Source organism: Sitophilus oryzae, unplaced genomic scaffold (genome assembly GCF_002938485.1).
Source record: "Sitophilus oryzae breed Bouriz unplaced genomic scaffold, Soryzae_2.0 scaffold_402_pilon_pilon, whole genome shotgun sequence".
Taxonomy (NCBI): Eukaryota; Metazoa; Arthropoda; class Insecta; order Coleoptera; family Curculionidae; genus Sitophilus; species Sitophilus oryzae.
Window position 1 is genome coordinate 1,957,293 of NW_022146977.1, and position 21,600 is coordinate 1,978,892.

At 30.0% G+C, this 21,600-nt stretch overlaps 2 protein-coding genes across 4 annotated transcripts; one reads left to right on the top strand and one right to left on the bottom strand.

Annotated features, from left to right (window-relative positions):
- Positions 1–1,025: 1,025 nt before the first annotated feature.
- Positions 1,026–16,346, bottom strand: LOC115885585 (transformer-2 protein homolog beta). Of its 3 annotated transcripts, none has more exons than XM_030904539.1 (8): positions 16,186–16,346; positions 15,889–15,962; positions 15,735–15,824; positions 12,899–13,052; positions 10,049–10,224; positions 9,705–9,758; positions 9,227–9,327; positions 1,026–1,492 (listed from the first exon to the last, which is right to left on the bottom strand). In XM_030904539.1, the coding sequence occupies exons 1-8, from the start codon at positions 16,198–16,200 to the stop codon at positions 1,467–1,469; spliced, it is 690 nt and encodes a 229-aa protein (XP_030760399.1). In that variant the 5' UTR covers positions 16,201–16,346; the 3' UTR covers positions 1,026–1,466. The 3 variants fall into 3 exon arrangements, with proteins under 3 accessions (XP_030760399.1, XP_030760396.1, XP_030760398.1); XM_030904536.1 differs by having other exon boundaries at positions 12,899–13,163; positions 16,186–16,345; XM_030904538.1 differs by having other exon boundaries at positions 1,026–1,979; positions 12,899–13,163; positions 16,186–16,345.
- A 1,082-nt stretch (positions 16,347–17,428) lies between these two features.
- LOC115885583 (gastrula zinc finger protein XlCGF57.1-like) lies at positions 17,429–21,396 on the top strand. The gene is made up of 5 exons (XM_030904534.1): positions 17,429–17,814; positions 17,956–18,610; positions 18,697–19,314; positions 19,371–19,535; positions 20,893–21,396. Exons 1-5 carry the CDS (start codon positions 17,683–17,685, stop codon positions 21,171–21,173), a joined length of 1,851 nt encoding a protein of 616 aa, XP_030760394.1. The 5' UTR covers positions 17,429–17,682; the 3' UTR covers positions 21,174–21,396.
- The last annotated feature ends 204 nt before the right edge of the window (positions 21,397–21,600 follow it).

Consider the following 21,600-nt stretch of genomic DNA (forward strand, 5'->3'; position numbering starts at 1 on the left):
CCTTTTTAGCGTTTTTTTATTGAATTCTATAATTATTTTTCTGATACTATATGGACTTGATATGTGCTATACGTCGATACTAATTTTGCACCTTTTGTTAACATTTTAATAAGTTTTTTTCGTAATTAATTAGTATGACACCACCGCATACGCCATAGGCGTAGTCAAAACATTTATCATAAATATAAACATGGCTTCAATCGACTATGTTAAGAAAAATATGTGCCACGGCACTGCTTCGTAACAGTTTGGTCTCGGGTGTTATTTGTCCTTGTATTCTTTAGTCATTGATTATCCAAATCCACATACCGTATGATCAAAAGAAAACGGCATCCAGTTTGCTGGGAAATGACAATCAATGACATTTCCCATATAAAATCTTCATTTCTTAGCCATTTCAAGCGATCTTCATTTCATAGCCATCGCTGACGCCGTTTTTTTTTCGATCATACGGTATAACATTATTACTGGTTTTTGTTTGTTATGGATTTCTAAAATATCTGTAAAAACAGTAAATTTGGTATTCATAAAAATAAAATTGCATTTTATTCATTTAATTTTTTAATAAAATAAAAAGTTTTTATTTTTTACGTATAGGCTGTCAAAAGTACTACAAAATCGGTTAAATTTTATAAAAAAAAAACATATTTTTGTGGTTTTAGTTGTTCTGAAAAATAACCATTTTAGTCTCATCTTTTCAGTCATTTTATTGACTTTCTTCGAGTCATTTTATTGATTTAACTTGCAGATCAATCAGATCATCATGATTTAAGTCTTTACAAACATGACTTTAATTAAAATAAAACGACTTAAAGTCAAACACTTAAATCATTTGAACCTTATGTTGAATTTGACTTAAAACTTAAATCATTTTGATTTTAGAAATGACTTAAGACTTGAGACTCAAGTCTTTTTAAAATTGACTTATTGCATTTTTTTCTCACAGCTTCCTTTTTCCTTAAAGCAGTATTTTCATGGCATTGTTATACAGCATATGGGATAATAAATAAAAGAACAACAAATGATACATTTCATAAGTTACATATATTTCAACCTAATTTAATAAGTTACAATGTGATTCTTACTTGTTCTTATACTCACCAAATAGTAAAACATAAACATAGTTAAATTTATAGATTGAAAAAGAAGTTTATTTGCAATGAAGGGAAAGCCTAAAGAAATATTTTCAATAGGCAAGGATTGTGGACAGGAAGTTTCAATGGGCATGATGTTGGACATGGAGTAGGTGACTGACAGAAGATAACGAAGATATTTTGCAGCCATAAACAAACTTGTTTTTTCATAGAAATATTTTTTTCGACCGAGATAGATTTCATTCTTCAAATGGAAACTCTTGTTTCAATACAGTTTCTTGTTTTCATTCATTCAATTTTTTTCATAGTAGCGATAATGCTTCGCAACGTTTGATATTTTTATTTTCATTCATTTCTCAATAAACTTCAATTTCATCCAAAAGTTCCTGTTCTCAACCCTTTTTAAAAACACAGAAAAGCGAGATTAGTCAAAATTGATTATTTTATTTATAATCTTAAAATCTATTTCACATTTATAAGAGCGGACAAAATGTAAAACAACTAAGTCTAGATTAAACTGCAAGAGCTGCTAAAGTTACATTTAATACATCACTAGAGGAAATATCTACGCGAAACGTTTTCCTACAATAAATATATGGAAGTTGTAATATTCAAAATTGTAAGATTCTGGTAATCTTAAAAATCATATATGAAATGTAATATTAGCATCAACTCTTGGAAATATTTGGTGGACATTCAAAAAGAGCAATCTGTGCCTGAAGTCAATCATTTATAACGACGCTTTCGAGTGAATTTTGAAAAAAAATTAAACCCAAACTAATGTATATATTTCTAAGTAAAATAAAATTTTAATGCAGGTATGGCTCAAGTTACTGAGCCTTGAAGCATCCAAAATCACTGACCAGCTCCAAAGCTATTAACGACCTGAAATTCATATCAAATGAAAATAAATTAAAATAAAGGATAATAGATCGTCAATACAAAATTGTTATGAAAAGATAGCGAACCACTGATAATATAAAATGAAATATCTATATTACAATAGGTTCAAAAATAACTCCTAGAAAGGCAACAATTTTCCCTCCCTTACGAACAATTCAAGTTTTTGGTTTGATTGACTTTATGCTCTCAAATATACGAAAATTAAAATAATTGCCGAAAGAGAAACATCCCAACCAAATTATTTTGCTAAGCTCTGCTTTTTTTCTGTCCAAATGTGAGCGCGAATGAGCAACGATTTTTTGCTATACAAAAATTAGACAGATAAACAGCAGTTATTGCACCATCAAAAAGAAATCGAGAAAAATATAGAGTTTATAGAGCGCGCCGCCAACATCAAAGGTTTTTTAGAGCTTTGGCACAAATTGGACGTTGAGGATTTAAAACTAAACTGATCTCAGCAGTTGGCGAATAACACTGAAGATACCATATTCTGTGCATAGAATTAGACGGTGTATATCACTGATCTGTATTTGTTTCAGTAAAAGTGTGACTAACAAGATGTTTGTTTTCTGTCACTAATTAAAAAAAAAATTAAGTGAGAGCTCTTAAAAAGTTTATTTCTATTTGAATGTTGCTATCATAACAAAACTCATGGGGTGATTGTAGCTTAGAGCTTAGTAATAATATACAGGGTGGCCCAAACTGTATTCCGGAAACTTCAGCAGCATATTCTTCAGATAAAAATTAAGTAAAAAAGTTCGTATAAATGTATACTTAGTTAGTGTGGATGTGAAATAATTAATTTTATACTTTTAGATATTATTTTAGAATTATGGATATAATAACTTTGTACTTATTATTGTAGTAATGAAACCTCAGACAAGGATTTACCTTAAGAGGATTCTATGTTTATCTTCTATTGGATATGAAGTGTTATATACTTTGTAATTGATTATTTTGAATAAACATTTTTATTATTTATTATTATTATTATTATTATTTCGGAGATACAGGGTGTAGAAGTTTCATTTTTATTCCGATGTTTTCCAAATAATTTATGAAATAACGTAAATATTTGGATGAAAATTGGTATCTGGGGGTTTTTTGACATGAGAAATTTGATTTTGATGTCAAAATGACTCCTACTTGTAGAGGGCGCCACCTACATATTTTTAACTGGTTTGAAGAGTAATAACTTTGTACCTGTATAAAACTACTGAGTAAAAAATATACATTTACGATGTTTTTTAACGAAAAAAAGGCCTCTTTGGAAAAATCGCTACGAGTAATGGTTCTCGAGATATTTGGAATCGAAATTATCAATACCTGTTACCAATGACACAAATTAAACTAGTTCACTAAATAATTATTGAACTGAAATCATAAATTTGAAATGTTTTTGTGCCAAAAGATCAAAAGAAACTGTTTTTTCTTCGCAGAAAAATTTATGGCTAATTTAAAAAATAAAAATTTCGCGAATTTATTATTTCAGTCAAATATCTATGTACTCAACGTGTTTATTCTTTTTTGTCAAACATGACGTGTATTGACTAGCGATGGGAACTATCGAATGAATTAGACTATCGAATGGTTAATGAATGAATGATTTCAACTATCGAATGGTTTTATTCGAATAGAATCATTCATTCATTTGTATACTAAAGCATATGTGACAACCTCGCCGTGCGACTAAATGGTTATCGTTGAGCCACGACTATCGAATGCTTTCGATAAATGAAATTTAGTATTCGTTTGATTTTTGTATGCGTCAGTGCATTATTAGTTCTTCCAAATTTTTATAACTTCGCTGTATAAATACTGTGCTATTTTTGCGTTTATTAAAATAGTTAAAATAAATGAAAAAAAAATTGTGTGGTTTTCCGTAGTCCGATCTTTCAATTATTTAATTTTATATGGTATATAGTCTATTTTTTAATGGGAAATTTTGAGAAGTAGCAATTTTTAAGAGAGATGAGATGAACTTACAATTAATTTTAAAAATACATATTTGTATTTTAGATGTTTTAATAATATGAATTAGTTGAACTTAATAATCATATTTAAGTAATGTGGTTAAGTAAATGGGGTTATCGAACTCAAACTACGGGGTGAGAAAATTAAAATGAAAGTTTTACACGTGCCAATTTAATTTGGCTAATTCTTTATGCTAATTCTTTTACATGTAGTTTTTTGCGAAGAAATATTTCATTTATTTTTTAAAGTAAATGCCAGTAAAAGTAAATATAATTTTTAAATAGTAATATAAAGCACCTAATATAAATAATTTTGATTTCGAATATTTTATTTATATTTTCCTTCCATTACACTGCATGCTTAGAAAATTAATAAATGTTTATATTTCATGATTTTAAAATTTGTTGTTAATATAACAAATTAGTTCTGTAATTATTATTTAATAAACCAACGTTGCCACACACAAAAAATTTAGAGACTATATTATTTTTAAATAGGATCTAATATAAATAATTTTGACATCTAATTTGTTGTTTATATTTTGCTACTGCTTAAAAAAATATTTATATTAAATGATTTTAAATTTTGTTGTTAATGGGTATAACGAATTATTCCTGTTATTATTATTTATTAAACCAGTCTTTGCTTAAAAACATTAAAAATAATTTTCCTACATCCAAAATAACAAGTATTATTGCAGTGTAACAACAGAATATTAATAAAAAAAATGCAGAATATATAGACATACTATCCCTAACTAACTAAAGCCAAACAATAATATTCTTTGCTAATATCAACTAATACCAAAATATGGCAACAGCGCCCATCATAATGTATTTTCTGTGTAAATACTAGCACCTCAATAAAAAAATAATGTGTCCTTATCTATATCTGACTCCGCAAAAAATCAAAGATGCCGCCTTCTTTCATAGCATTGCCGAAACCTACGTCTACCTACGTCCTCGACAACTAAAATTCAGTTAATATTTTATTTAATCGATCTTGACGAATAAATGAATTTCATAAATGAATGAATTTTATAAATGAATGGTTTTTGCTGCCGAATTACTCGAATACAATATTTCAAGGCAGATGACGGATCTATTCGATAATTTTTATTCGAATAGTTTTCAAAGAATGTTTTCTTACTAACTATCGAATTATTCGAATGAATTGCAACTATCGAATGTTTCGATAGTTCCCACTACTAGTATTGACTAACTATTTCCATTCTAAATATCTTGAGAACGGTTACTCTTAGCGATTTTTACCAAGAGACATTTTTTATTTAAAGTCATGGGGCAACGGCCCAGCTACGTCGAAACACCGGTTCCCATTAGAACACCGAAGTTAAGCGACGTAAGGCGATACCAGTGGATGGACGGGTGACCGGTTCGGTTGTTTTATACTGTATTGTGCTGTTGTCCAATAAAGGCAAAAGTGTAAAATCTATTGACACACGCTGCTCATTCACGCCGGTTCGAGGCCGGATGAGATCGGATATCTCGTGAGTAAGAGTTTAGACGCTTGCCAAGTCGGTAGGCCATTGACCGTGATATGGCCGAGGACCGCGGTTCGGATTCCGCGTAAACAAAGTAAGCCCCGTCCAGATTAGCCCCGGCAGCAAAAAGGAGACGCTATCTTTACTTTACTTTTAAAAAGTCATGGAAATGTATATTTTTTCACTCAGAATACTTACTCAATTTAGTAAAGGTACGGACGAAAAGTTACTACTCTTAAACAAGTTTAAAAAAATGTAGGTGGCGCCCTCTACAAGTAGGAATAATATTAGGACATCAAAATTAAATTTCTCATGTCAAAAAACTCCCAGACACCAGACATTTAGATTTTCATCTAAATATTGACGTTACTTCAGAAAATATTTGGAAAAAATCGAAATAAATATGACAATTCTATATTATGTATCTCCGAAATTAAGCGTTTTGGTACATACATTTTTATGAACTTTTTTACTTATTTTTATCTGCAGAATATGCTGCCGAAGTTTCCGGAGTACAGTTCGGACCACCCTGTATATTGTGCCTATTTTCCTGTTTTTCAGATGGTCGTAAAATAAATATGTTACCATTAATAAGTTAGTAGTTTTTCTTTCCCATGCAGATAAACAAATCTATAAGCTTATTAAGATGTCAAAATATCTCGATTTCTTTTCAATATAATTATACTGTACCGTAATAAAATTTTCAGTAATCTTGTGTCAATTCAAAATTCTATAACTACACTCAGATGCAAAAAAAAAACGCAACGGAGAAATTTTTGGTCAAAGGGTTATCCTGCATTGGATACTCTATACTAAATTAAAAAAAAACAACGACGTTAAAGACTAACAATACAGCCTGGGTTTTAATAAACATTAATAACGGTAACAGAACTAACGATATTTAAAAAAACATCTTTCTGTAATACTCAAGTACACAAACAAAAAATTGTAAAAAATATCCTAATACTTTGTGTTGCCTCCCTTGGCAGCTATAACTGCCTATATACGTCCGTTTATACTGTCTATGGAGGCTAGAAGGAGGAGGCGAATCGAACGCAAAAATTATGGGCCCAGTTTTTGAGATCTAAATGAAGTTCGAAAATCGCCGTTAGGGGCGCATGTGATCCGATAGATTGAGAAATACACAGCTTCTTATGGCAAGAATTACTATTTTGTTATAAATTATAGAGTTCAGTTAATATTTGGGCATATTATTACCAGATTTAGCTTTTAGAAACGTGTTTTTCTAATTGAACAATGTGCGTGGCTAAAATTGTGAATACAAAACCTTAAATTTGAGTTTGAAAAGTAAGTTAGAAGTTAGGTTATATCAGATGCCGGTTTTAGATATTCTTTTTCTAAGTTGTTATTATAAAATTGTTTCATTATATGGTTCTTTTTAGTGCATACACGACCGAAGAAAAATATAAGCTGTTAAAATAAATCTTCCCTATAACTGTTGAACAAAAAAGATAGAATTTCCAGCAACAAATATCACCAGTTCAACCTTTGATTTGATGTAAACCTGATGTAAACAGTAATTGTTTCTTGATGACAAATGCGAATTAAATAGTTTATGGTGTGATTGTGTTAGTGATTTATTAATAGTTTTTCATAAAAACATTTGAAATTGATATGTTTACAAGCAGTTCAGTGTGATATCATTTTAATAAACATTAAAAACTTTCGTAACAAACTAGTAGTGGTTTTACCGCAATTGACAGAAACTGAATCACGAAAATTAAAAGTATTTTATCAGGAATAACTTCAATGGAAAGTGAAGATGAACACTACTGTTGCACCCTTTGATCAGTGTTATCTATCTCATAGCTTTTTATAGCTGAAACCAGAAAATAGGTACATTAAGCTGAAATGTTTCCCGTGTCCAATAGTGTTTTTTCTTTAGATTTTCTGAATTTAAGTTTTAATGTCATTAGCAAAATTTTGCAAATTGTCACTGTTTCGTAGACAATTAAATTCAAGATGTATTATATTCAATGTCACCTAATAATTGTAAAGGTAAATTTTTGTAAATAAAATATTAATGAATAAATAATGAACTCAATTTATTTTAAAAGAGTTGTAAATATGTATATACCCTGACTTATTTCATCATATATTTATTTATTTAGCAATATTAATACTTTACAACTTTTGTTTTTAACTGACTAATTCCACTAAATTTAATAAATAAAATATACAGTATATAAATTTAATATACAATTTAGCACCTATACCAAAAAAATATAACAGGAACATGTTATATCAAGAACACAAAGAATTATAATTTAAAAAAATGCATTCTAAATAAATACCTGGCTACAATATACCTACATATTAATTTAAAGAGCTTATTCATAAAAACTATTCTAAATGGTTTATATACACAATCAAAAGTCCTTCAACCACTCTACATTTTTTTCAATTTAAATGAAGCATCTCGGGTAAGTCAATTATTTTATATTAGAATACTATATTGCTTTGGCGTAAATTCACTTCCAATAGCACTGTTCAAATGGTGATTAATACATATCAACAGGTAATTTTAGCCACCAGCTAGTAGGTAAATTATTTTTATTTTATAACAAGGTCTCCTAGGTTATGTTACGCAGATGTTGATTTTAGGCTATATTCTCTATTAATTTGAATTAAAAATTAATCTGTACACTGATAGTATATAATTTGAATGTTTTTCTTAACATCTATCCATATTTTTTTAAATAAATAGTTATACCACTTACATTAGGACCTTTGAAAAGACTTGGGTTTCTTTCACCCCGTTCTTTATTTGCCTTTTTTCCACTGAAAGTCCCACTTATACAGCCAGGTACGAAGCAAGATCTATTATATAGGGTTTTTTAATCACACTCATTGTTACATTGCTAATAGTTCAATAAAATAACTATAAATTTTAAAGAAAACTAGTAAAAACACAGTTAAATCGTATTCTAACAATGCAAATGATCAATCTAACCCGCTTACAGTGCCTCTGGTGTCAAACCGAGAAACTTGCTTTAAAGTAGGGACAGAAATTTCAAATATGCCCATTGTCGATTCGCCTCCTCCTTCTAGCCTCCATAATACTGTCATTGAGGCTGCATAATATATCATATTGCGCTATGTTTTCCTATTCTTCTTTAATGACCAAGCGAAGTTCATTTAATGAAGCTGGTACTACTTCGCGACCTCTAACCCTCCTGCCAAGCATTTCCCAAACGTCGAACATGATGGGCAGTTTATAGTGGTATATAGTTTACAATAATCACCAAAGCCTCCCTGTCATATTGAAAAGTAACTTCAAAAAGAAATGATAATTGAAAAATTTGCAAATTGTTGGTGGCAAGTTCATTTTGCTCTTAAAAATTAACCAAGGCATGTATTAAGATGATCCAAAAAACAAAATACTCAGCAGATATTATGGTTCTAACCGTAAAATTATATTTTAGAAAAATTTACACACGAAATTATTGCACAGGGTGTTTTAAAGTTAGGGTAAAAAAACAACCCCACGATTAACCCTGTATAATATGCGAAACACCAAAGTTTATAAAAAACTTATTTTACGAATTAAGTTCGTATAATTATATACAGCTTGCTAAGAAATTAATGAAAATAGAACTACAAATAACAAAAATATAACACTTTATCCAAAAAAATTCTCCGTTGCGTTTTTTTTGCATCTGAGTGTATAAGAACGTAATTAAATTGTAGTAAAATTCAACTTGGCAAAATCAATAGAAGGAAATTAACTTACGTGGAGAATAGCTTCGCGATCTGGAATATCTTCGTCGACTTTTGCTGCTGTAGTAAGGAGAAGGTGAACGACGGTATCTGGTAGAGCTCCGATAATAGGAACTGAAATATAGAAAGCGTTTATTAGTGATATGTAACAATACGTATAAAGGTGCGTTCACGTCGGCCGCGCCGCGCCGCGCATTTTTTGGCACGCACAAAAGTATATGTTAAAAAAGTGACTTGGGCGGGGCGGCGCAGCCGGTGTGAACGCACCTTAATAATTTATCATAATATAATCAATGTGAAGACCAGATTGACAACAAAACGTGATAAAAAGATAGCGGCAATTTCAATAATCTTTCTTCGTCCAACATGAGTCAGAATAAGCAGGATTCATATAACTATCAAGACATATGATGCGAATTTGCAGCTACCTTTTTTACACGTTTGATTGTTCTGGTCTGTTTAAAATAAAAAAATGCTTAGTAGGTACTTACTCTCTGTCACGACGTCTGTCTCTGTATTTGTCGCCGTATCTATCACTGTACTTGCTAAAAAAACAAGAACAAACCTATATTCTGAGCTATATAATAAAACTGTAGAAATGTATAAAGTTTCCTTTAAGTTGTCACAAAGCTCAAAGTGACAACTCCTAAATACTTTTAATAATATATTCCAATATACACTTACTATTTCTCAAAATTACATGAAATAGAATTATTTGTATACTGGAAATGAAAAAAAAAATACAACACATGATCAAAATACTACTTCTATCAATATTAAAAACACCATTATTATAACTATTAGTTTAGTTAGAAAAATAAATGTATAAACTTACTAAGTAGGTTTTCCCATGTATATGCCTGGAGTGGGAGTATGTGCTCTCTCAGTAATCGAAAAATCTACTCTGATATTTTTATCATTAATTTTCATACCGCAGCATTCCTCCTTGGCTACTTTGGCGTCCTCTGTTTTTTCAAAGTACACAAAGGCAAATCCTCTAGATCTGCCAGTCTGGAAAGATCAATAATTTGGCATTTTACTATTAATTACACCCTACATGCAATTAAGTTAAAAATATGTTTTCAACAGATTATTAATAAAGCCGTTTCCATTATTTGATTTTTCTAATCGAATAATGGAAACAATTTCAACCAATACCTCCTAAAATAACAAAGGATAAAAAATCAAAACTTGTCAGGATATTAATGAATACATTAAATCAAGTGCATTATAATAAAGAATACATATTAAGAATTTCAATATATTTGCTATCTAGTTGTTTTTTAATGTACTTAAAATTATACTATGCTATTTCAATTTAATAAAATTCTAAAAAATAAATAAAATAAACAATTGTTTTGATGAAATGTCTCAAGATTTGTTGTCAATAAATGTAGTGAATATTATATCAGTGAATCAAGACTGGATAATGCATTTCACAAGCCATATTAAACAATTTTTCCAGAAAACGTCTTTCCTAATAACTAAGGTTAGTTTTTAAACAAGCTCAGTAAGGTTAAGCTTAACAAAAGTTCTTAAACTAGATTGTTAAACTAAATTTGCGAACATTGTCACAACTATTTAATGACTGATATCTATATATTATGTATAATTATTAAAATATTGAAATTTCAGGACGGGTTTTTTTAATATAGGGGCACGGTAGTAAGAGATAGGTATTCGCGAGAATACGCTACCAAGAGATGGCGCTTTTCGACGATCAGCAGTTTAAAAATCAAATAAAGTAAAGAAGCCGAAAAAACACAATAAAACAAAACACATTTAACACATAAACTAAATAATGAAGGATCAAGTCAATCACTCACATTGTAATTCATCCTTTCTTTGTAAGATGGCGCTCGAGTCAGGCGTATTCTCGCGAATACTAACATATACATAACCAAGCTGGTTTATTTTATTTAGTCTCTCTTTAAGCACCTATTCAACAATTTTGTTATAAATTGTTAGTATCAATATTAATCATCTTTACTTCTGTAATAATTATAATGACTTAGTAATTGCACGATATATTCTATTCTAATTAAAAAAAACTTTTTTAAGGGCACTGTTTAGATTTACTTAGTATAGTCTATAAAATGAATAACTTGACCGTTGAATATTTTGACCGTTATTTTTTACCAACATGGCAAATATGAAATCCCTCTATCAAAAAAGTTACTGATATTCTTTAAATTGAGTGCCTGAACGAATCAGATAGGTAACTCTTTTTACTTTCGTGAAATATAACAGGAAAATAATAAAACAAGTGACAGGTCTTCCACTTCTTGCAAAAATCAACACGAAATGTAATAATTGACAAAAGTAAAATGTCATCAGCTTTTGACATTTCTAAATATTAGCCCAATGCCGTCTCTAATAGAACAGCCACGGAGCGAGATTTATGACGTCACACTAGTTAGATACTACGGATTAATAAATATAGTATAGAATACATGGAAAACATAATTATTCCTCGTATTTTTGGTTTGTATTTCAAAAATGATATAGTTTACATGAAATATACATAATATACAGTTAATAAATACAATATAATATATACCTATTTATAGTGATAAATACTTTGGCAAATAAACTATGAACCATACAAATGCAGCAAATGTTTTACAATATACAAATAATGAATAGGTGGTACATAAGATAATGGGTAAAATGTAAAATATATTTTAAATTTTGGGATTTGAAAATCGATCTAATTTAACAAAAACCATTCAATATCTATTAATAGTGATGTACTATTATTTGCATTCACAAAATTTATTTATATATTATAATGTTTAATGCAATTAATAAACTAATATAAACTTGTCAAAAGATGACCACATATTTTTTTTAAATTATTATTCTTAACACAAAAACTATCTACATTGACTATGGAGTGCGATTTCAGCCATATTGTAAAACATTTGCTGCATTTGTATGGTTCATAGTTTATCTTCCAAAGTATTTATTACTATAAATAGGTATATATATTGTATTTATTAACTGTATATTATATATATTTCATGTAAACTATATCATTTTTAAAATACAAACCAAAAATACGAGGAATAATTATTATGTTTCCCATGTATTCTACAACATATTTATTAATCCGTAATAGGCATCTAACTAGCGTGACGTCATAAATCTCGCTCCGAGGCTGTTCTATTAGAGCCGGCATTGCGTCAGCATGGCCGCAAGTTGCTAACCTAATAAAATTAACACCAGAAAAGCCCGCGGGAACTGTTAAATTCAAAGTTATTCGTTTTACAGACTATAGTAGTTATTCTTTTATAATTATGGTGCTGTGCAATTACCAAATCATTATAATTATTACAGAAATAAAGATGACTATTATTGATACTAACAATTTACCGTATGATCGAGAAAAAACGGCGTCCAGTTGGCTGGGAAATGAAGATCGCTGTCATTTTATATGTAAATTTATATGGGAAATATCATCGATCGTCATTTCCCAGCCAACTGGACGCCGTTTTTTTTCGATCATACGGTATAACATTGTCTCACAGTGTATCTCACAACTTTTTATAGAGGAAGAATTATGTTGCGAGACTTGGCTTTTTTACACTCTATGTTTTTGATGTGATCCATTTCTATATCAAATTTTATGAGGTATCGGTCAAAAACACCGCTCCAATATCGTAAACGACACAAGAAAACCTACCTTGGCATCGATGACGACTTGAACTCGTTCGACTGGACCGTACTTGCTGAAAATGTGGTACAGTTCGTCCTCGTTGGTGTAGACGCTGAGCCCGAAGATGCCTAGACAGGTGTTCGGATTGGGATTGTCGCGCGTGCCCATGTGGCGCCTGCGACTAGACATAGGACTGTGAGAGTGAGAGCGCCCGTATCCGGGCGAGCGTGATTGGCTGCGCGAATGTCTCGAGGACTTGCGACGTTTGTCTGAGCGCGATCTACTGCGCGACCTAGAAGGTCAAATTACAAAAAGACATGTTTAGTTCTCGACTCTCCGAGTGCGCAACCGTTTTTCCTTCGACCGATATTATGTCGTCCCGGGGGCTTAAAATTTACGTTAGACATTGCTAGTAAAACCGTCGAGTCTATTTACACAAAGAACGTGCTCCATCCTCTATTATGAACATAATATAATATGCGAAAATTTTTATTAACATTGCGAATAGTAAAACGATAATAGCTATAATTTTATTTCGGGTCTAAATTCTAGATCATACATGCTTTCGTGAATACATCGAGGGTGCAAAAAAATCATTTTTTTTAAAAATTAAAAAAAACATTTTTTTTACTTTAATCAGATTTTTTTGATTTTAATCAATTTTCTATTCCAGTGTTGCATCGTCGAGCGGGACATAGGAAATCCCATGTAAGTTTTAATGGGGTCAATTATTGGCTTCCTTAATTATTTTAGAGAATAATTCTATTTAGGTTTATTGAAGAGCATTAAAACCTACATTCAAAAGAATAACTTTAGATATTTTTGCTTAGCCCGTTTACCAGTTATCGCCGATTTCTTTTTAAATATTTCTCCGTTCTTATGGCCCTGTATTTACTTATGAGCACCAGTCAAGGTAAAAGATAACTGTCAAATGAAGTTGTCATTTTATTCAATAACTTATTAATTTAGTACCTAAATTAATAAGTTATTGAATATTGTAATAATACTATAATTAACGTTGTAATTGATTACTTTATTTTACTTTAATTCATATTAATTTGTATTTATAAATACATCTTTTAAGATTTCCGATGTAGGAATGAGTTTTCAATAATAATTAAAGCACTAAATAGGTAAATTTCTGAAATGACAACTTCATTTGACAGTTATCTTTTACCTTGACTGGTGCTCGTAAGTAAATACAGGACCATAAGAAAGGAGAAATATTTAAAAAGAAATCGGCGATAACTCGTAAACGAGCTAATCAAAAATATCTAAAGTTTTCCGCCAAAAAAAATCGGCCGCTTAGATCAAAGGGATTTTTTTTGGAAATAATCATGACTGTCTTAAGTCGGAGAATAAAATTAGTACCGTTTAATGTTCAAAGTGCAAAAATCGGTCCAACATTTTAATAAATGAATAGATATTAGGGATATGTGTTATACATATGTTATATCTTTTACAATTATTATGTTTCGATCTATTAAAATATTTAAACGTTACAACAGCAAGTGTAACTTTGTGAATAGGGTATATCTGATATAGGAATATTTTTTATAGCTTTATAGGAAAAGGTTTTATAATTTTTACAGTTATCTTTCGATTTATCATTAGTTTTCAAACAAGTTGATTTTTTTTTAAATTTAAATCCACGATTAAAGTAAAAAATTGCACCCCGAATACATCTAACGCATATTTAAGATAATAGTCTAAGAGCTGACACCGTTTTCGAGAAATTATTTTAAGAAAGCGGTTTCTTTAACATATTTTTTGCTATGCTCTCTGGAACAGCGTGCGAGTCATCTGTTTCGTTAACTACTGCGCATTGCAAGAAGATCATATATTTTTTTATTTAGTCCGTTAAATTCTATTATTGAATATAAACAAGTCTCCATAGAGCAGCGCGAAAACGTTTTGCCTATAAAGCGAGAAGTACCTACCGAGTTCAATACCGGCTCGGGGTAAACTTTTTTTTAATCGCCAGAATTATTTAACACTTTAGCACATTTATAGTGGCATATTTAAAACTTTAGGGGTTATTGATCCACGAAAATATGTATGAACTGAGATTTTATAACCAAGATGGCTTAATATCGGAATCAAAAATGACATGATGTCAATTTAGCTGAAAAACTACTGGGTGAATTTATCAATACATTAATATTAAATAAAATTTTTTAAAAAAATTTAATTTGGTTCAAGTTAAAACTATTAAAAGCTTTTAGAAAGTGAAAACAAAAAGTTTGTGTACTAAATAAACAGTGTACATAATTTATAGTGCAGTGGAAACTAATGAAAAGTATGAATAGTTATAAAAAATTGTTCAACAAACGCTATCCACAACAATATTAAAATAAAAAATATTACTTGGTAGAAAAATTTAATTTTAATACCTAATTTTGAATGAGAAAATATACATAATATGATCCATTCACTGCACAGTTAACTCCACTTTTTGAAAAATCTTAAATTTAAGTGTAAAACTACTTAGTATATTCATAACTTTTTAAAATTATAACATTTGCCAAACACCAGAGGTTACCATTTATCTATTTGGAAAAATGTTATATAAAAATTATGAAATACCAAGTGGTTTTACACTTAAATTCAAAAGTTTTCAAACATGGAGTTACATTGTGCAGTGAGACATGAGACTGGCTCATATATAAACTGTTAAACAAAAGTATTTTGTACCCTAATTACATTTAACATCAACTATGATAAATGTATAATTCACCCAGGCATAACAAAATGAAATAATTGTAAAATCAAATTAATACAGACATCGCTTTAGTCCAAACGTGTAACATTAAAAAGCAGCTATAACCAATCAATTTAAAGAATTCATAATAATTAAACTTACCTATCACGCCTAGAACTGTAGTCTCTGTCCCGGTCATCACGTCGATGGTCTCTATCATACTTATGCGACTTTCTACCTCGACTTGGACTCCTATATTTATAATAAATAAATACATGTAAAATTACTAAAATACGAATTTAATACGCTATTTTACCTTGAGTAGCTCTTCTCCTTGCGGTCTCTGGGCGAATCATCGCGTCGCGGGGAAAAGTCGGTTTTAATTCTTACCTAGCAACAAATAAACAATGTAAATATTGATGAATTGATAGTTTACATTCATCAAAAATAAAATTATTTTATATTATTCAGTATTTACCGACAAGATTAAATATGTAATGATTATAAGAAAGTATGCAAGCTTCAAATTTCATTAAACCGAGGAAGCATGGCTTCCTCAGACATACCGCTTATAATAGTTGGGATATTAAAAACCTCTCTAATATGTTCTTACCTCTCTATCACTCATTATGAGAATCTATTCTCAATTGATAATAACGAAAAAATAATAGCTTATAATCTTTTTAAATTTATAATTCTTATTCACAGCTAAACCACGAAAAAGACGATACGATGCAAAAGCTAAAATGGAAGTGAAACGAAAAATGGCGTCGTTTGGCGTTTGCCGCTTTGTCCTTTTAGGAAACCCCGGCGTTGTCAGATTTACGGACATTTACCGACTGAATGAATTTACAAAAATATTTAAAATCAGTTTGAAACTAAAACAATAATTTAATGAAATTAAACAAAAGATAATCTTTTCTTTTTTGAACGATGGATAAAAAATAAGCTCCAAATTATTTTATAGACCATAAAAATTTAAAAAGAAAACTAAAATTTTCATTGAATTAAATAATTTGGCAACTGTGTGGCAACAACGCCCCTAGCGCACCTATATGCAAAATTCACATTTAAAAAAAAATCTTATCAACCGGAACTTAAGAACTTAAATTTGTTTGTACAAATCTTAAATATTTGTTTATTATGTTAATACACACTTTATTAATACATATAAAAAGTACAAAAGTCAAACAAGTGCTTTGCTGAAAATGGCGGGAAGGGCGGGCTTCTGTTACTGGAAGAAAGGTCCATTTGGAAAATTAACGAAATAATTCAGTTACAAAAGCCGACGCCAAGGAAACGCTCAAAATGTGCAACCCTGGTGCAACCCATGATACAAAGAATACAAGGTATGATATTGCGCAGGTTGGTCACTACGTCACAGGTGATAAACGGTACCATTGGTCGGCAAGCTCCGCGCGCCAATTTCAAATTGTCAAACAGATGACACAAAAAATGTGAAAATAATTTTTCAAATGTCAAGCTCCATGATTTGACATAACTTTTGGGGTTATGTCCTAATTCTTCCCTATTTTAGGTCTTTTTTTATTAGTGGCAATTGAACAATACGGATATTTTTTGTATGGCGTATGACGTCACAGGTGGTATGCACAAACTTAACGAAATTTGAGCCGCTATCGATCATACCTTGTTTTCTTTGTACCATGGGTGCAACCTAAAGCCATATACATATGCCCAAAGGCCTTAAAGTACACAATTATCGACCGGTTTTTTTTTGATAAAAAATGCAGAGATATCAAACGGCCGTACAGCCCTGGCAGATTAGGCCGTACAGCCCTGGCAGATTAGGCCGTAAAACCAATCAGGAAAAGAAGAAGACTTTGACAGATATTTTGGATTTTTTGGTGTTTGTTTGTCTTAGTTGTTTTCTTAAAAGATTGGAAAACTACCCGGAATTCCAGAGATTTTGTAGAAAAAATCCAGTAAAGATGAAAACGATCCACCCATAATGAAGAATTACAAACCGCAAGCAGAATCTCGAATAGATGATAACTCATATATCAACTTTGTTGGTGTCGAACAAATAAACTAATATGAATTATCAACCTCTGCAAAGTTTGACTTGAACAACTCAAGATATCACTACGAAATGTTACCATTAAATTCATATCCGAAGATATGCCGAACGTGCTTAGCTCAAGACGAGCTTTATTTAATTGACGAAGTAAATTGGGAAGGTCTTAATCTTAAAGAAGTCATACAAAATTGGACCCCGCTTGAGGTAAATTGAATAATATTATTTAACTTATATGGCTTTTACCTAGTTAAACATAGTAAGTTGTATAATAAAGGACGTGTTTCCAATTTACCAAATTTTAACATCTAGAATAGAAGATAGTTTTAAAAGTATATTTTATTTCAGTTAAAAGAAAATGATAAATTACCAAGAATGATGTGCAAATGTTGTATTAAAGATATGTACCAAACATATCATTTTTTATTTAAGTGTAAGAAGTCAGAAAAAACTTTACAAGGTATTATTGATCAAGAAATAGTAGACAAACATGTGTTAAAAACAAAAGTATCTGAAATAGAGGTTTATGTAAATAAGAGATATGAAAAAAATAACTTGTTGAAATCAGGTACTGAGAATAAAGATGATAATCATTCCGATATTGAATGCACACACAATCGACCTAGGCTTCGTTCTAAAGAATTAAAGAATGATATGAGTAAAGACAGGGAGAAAAATGAAAATACTATTAAGTTATTGAAGATTACAAATATTAAAACAGAAATTAAGCAGCATGATACAAAAAGTAAAGTGAATATAAAAAACTACCAAGAGACAGTAAACAGTGATAATTTAACTGATCTTGATGATACCAGAGAGTTAAAAAACGATGACAGTGATACAGAAGAAAAAACTAATGCTCTACCTGATATTTCAAAGGTTAACTTAGAAATGAAACAGACTGAAATAAAGAACAAAGTTATGTTGAGGAAAAGAGTTAAAGCACAATTAATCGATAAAAGCGATTTACCAAAAAGAAAAAAAAGAAACATTTTTCGAAAAGGTGTGTTGATTTTAAATATGTATTGGTAATAAATTTTAATTTTTTATTAATACAATTTTTTTAAATTTTTTATATTTTGTCAATAGGTCCCCCATACACATGTATTACATGTGACACTATTTTTGAAAATTACGAGGAATTAAGTAAACATAAAATTGAGACAAAGCATAAAAAATCTTATAAGTTTATATGTCCATATTGTCAAAGAAAGCATGACGCATATTGTAGATATGTAGAGCATATTAGGACGCATACAGGAGAAAAACCAAATAAATGCTCTACATGTGGCAAGTGTTTTAATTTTCAGACTGATTTAAAGAGACACATGATTACCCATATGGAAATAAAACCATATAATTGTAGATTTTGTAATAAAGGGTTTACAAGAAAGCAGTATTTAACGAATCACGAGAGGAAACATACTGGTGAAAAATTAACTTTAGTATGCTTATTTTGTGGAAAAGTTTTTCATTCGTACTGGACATTGTTGTATCATGAAAAGACACATAAACAATGTGCTAAAGACCGAAAATCCAAAGACAAATCATTTCAATGTCATCTCTGTGAAAAGGTCTTATTAAATGAGAAGACTTTGAAAGCACATATACTTTTACACGGTCCAAAAAACTTCAGCTGTGAAATATGTGGAAGAACTTACGTTAGTAAAAAAAAACTACAATATCACATTCAGTTCTCCCATCCAGGTATAGCCGATTTATTTTGCACGTAGGCCAGTTTTATTTTTCTGTTTAATTTTAAGAAAATAAACATTCGTGTAACATGTGCAGCAAGGAGTATAATCAAAAAAGTGACTTGGAGGTTCACATTAAGTCACATTATGGACAAAATAATTATCCCTGTGAAACATGTGGAAAAAGTTTTACATATAAGGGTTCTCTGTTCCAACATAAAAGAATTCATACTGGTAAGCTTTGCTATTATATTACTGAAAATTATATACAGGGTGTTTTAAAAAACATCTGCCAAGTCTCGTGGGGAGATTCCTCACATGAAAATAAGATTTATTTTTCATATTAAAAGTCTTAATATTCTTTCGATTTATTATAATTTTCCACCAAGTACTTTTAGTGATTCAAATGAAATTTTGAGGGTAAAAGCCTTGTATATGAATTTTTAAAGTAGCTCAACCTAAAACGTTTATGGATGTAAAGCACCAGATGGCGGGGCGTATTTCACAGTCTTTTACTACAGAAAGAGAAAGAAAGATAAAAAGAAATATTTTTTGTCACTCTGAATTTTGAAGCGACCAATAAAAACAGAAAATAAAAATCGATAATTTTCGGACTGTGCCAATTGGTTACTAATCGACCAGAGACTTTTTGTCTATTAGATATGCTATAAAAGCTGGTAATTATACAATTCGACCATTGTAAATACCCGACAAATTTCGCAAGGTCGACGAGGCCGATGCTTTTCACTGATAAGAAAAAAAAATGTTTGTTTAGATAATTTTCGAGATATTTTTTCTTTCTGAATGCACATTTTTAAAGTATTTTATATTCTTTGTCCGCTTGATCTATTATACTGGTTGCACGTATCAAGGTTCTGTTTCTTCTAGTTTTAAAAAATGTTCTTATTTCTTTGTAGTTGTAGTGGTTGTAGTGTAAAATTAGATTAATTTTATTAAGTTTAATTATAATGTTTAGTGTAGAATACCAGAAATAGTTTAGTAGTGTTTTTATAGTTTATTATTTTGCAGTTAAGTAGTAGGTGAAAGGATAATTTGGTTATTTTTCTTTTTGTTTGATTAATTAGTAAGTTTGATAATTGTTTCAGTGTAGAAGTGGTTGAGTAGTGAAGAAGTAGTTGTGTAGTGTTTTTATAAAAGATTATATTAGTTTATTTTGTAGATGAGTAGTAGGTGAAGGTATTTGGGTATTTTTTCTTTTTGTTTTTCTTCTAATTGTAGTAATTCTATTAAGTATTGTGATAGATACACTATATCTTCCTTCAACTTCGTTGAAAAGTGCGTTATCATATAATTTTGGTTTTCTGGTAGTAGAATATATGAAAAAAAAATCTGATCAAATTTATTTTAAATTAAATTAATCGAGTTTTATTAATCAAATTAATCTAGTCAAATAATAATAATAGTTAGTTTCTAAATACTATACAGGGTGAGTTTCCTACGATGTTCTCTATGGGTATCTCGAAAACTACTGGATATAGAGAGTCGGTTAAATGGGGAAAAAATTGCAGTTTTGTGGGGTCATTAAAATTTTCAAGACTGGCACAGAGTTAAATCAATTTATATTTTTCAGGTGACACAAAGTATCAGTGTAAAGAGTGCCTTAAAATATGTATCAATAAGCGTAATCTAGAGATCCACATGCGCGTCCATACCGGAGATAAACCATTCTCTTGCAACGTCTGTGGAAAATCGTTTGCTCAAAAGACTAACATGTACGCTCATATGAAAATCCATACCGGAGAGAAGAATCACGTCTGTAAAATATGTGGCAAAGCTTTTTATGATGGCAGAGGACTGAAAAAACACCTTGCAGTTCATGATAAAAATGGAGAACTTGAAAGCTCAGAGTAGAAATTTCCATTTTCTCTTTGTATATCATTTGTAAATTTATTTTATGGACAAAAAAATATTTATTCTTTGTTAATATTTACCTATACAAAAAGTATCTATCAATGCACAGATCATATACCATATACTGATCGATTCTGCTATAGGTAGATAGGAAAAAAAAATGGATTTTTGGATTCAAATAATAGTCCTCAGAGTTAATAAGAATAAAGAAATTACATTTTTACATTTGTGTTTTAAAATTTATATTTCACTTTTCTTTTTAAGACATTCATAATGATTCTTTTATATGTATATAATTAAATTTATAATGTATTTTAAGTCATTTAATCAGTAAACATGATGTCCTTCACAAAATTTATCTACCTGAATCATTTCCAGCAAATTCCCAATCCGTTATTGATTGTAAATTCCAATAGGCTTGGTGCAT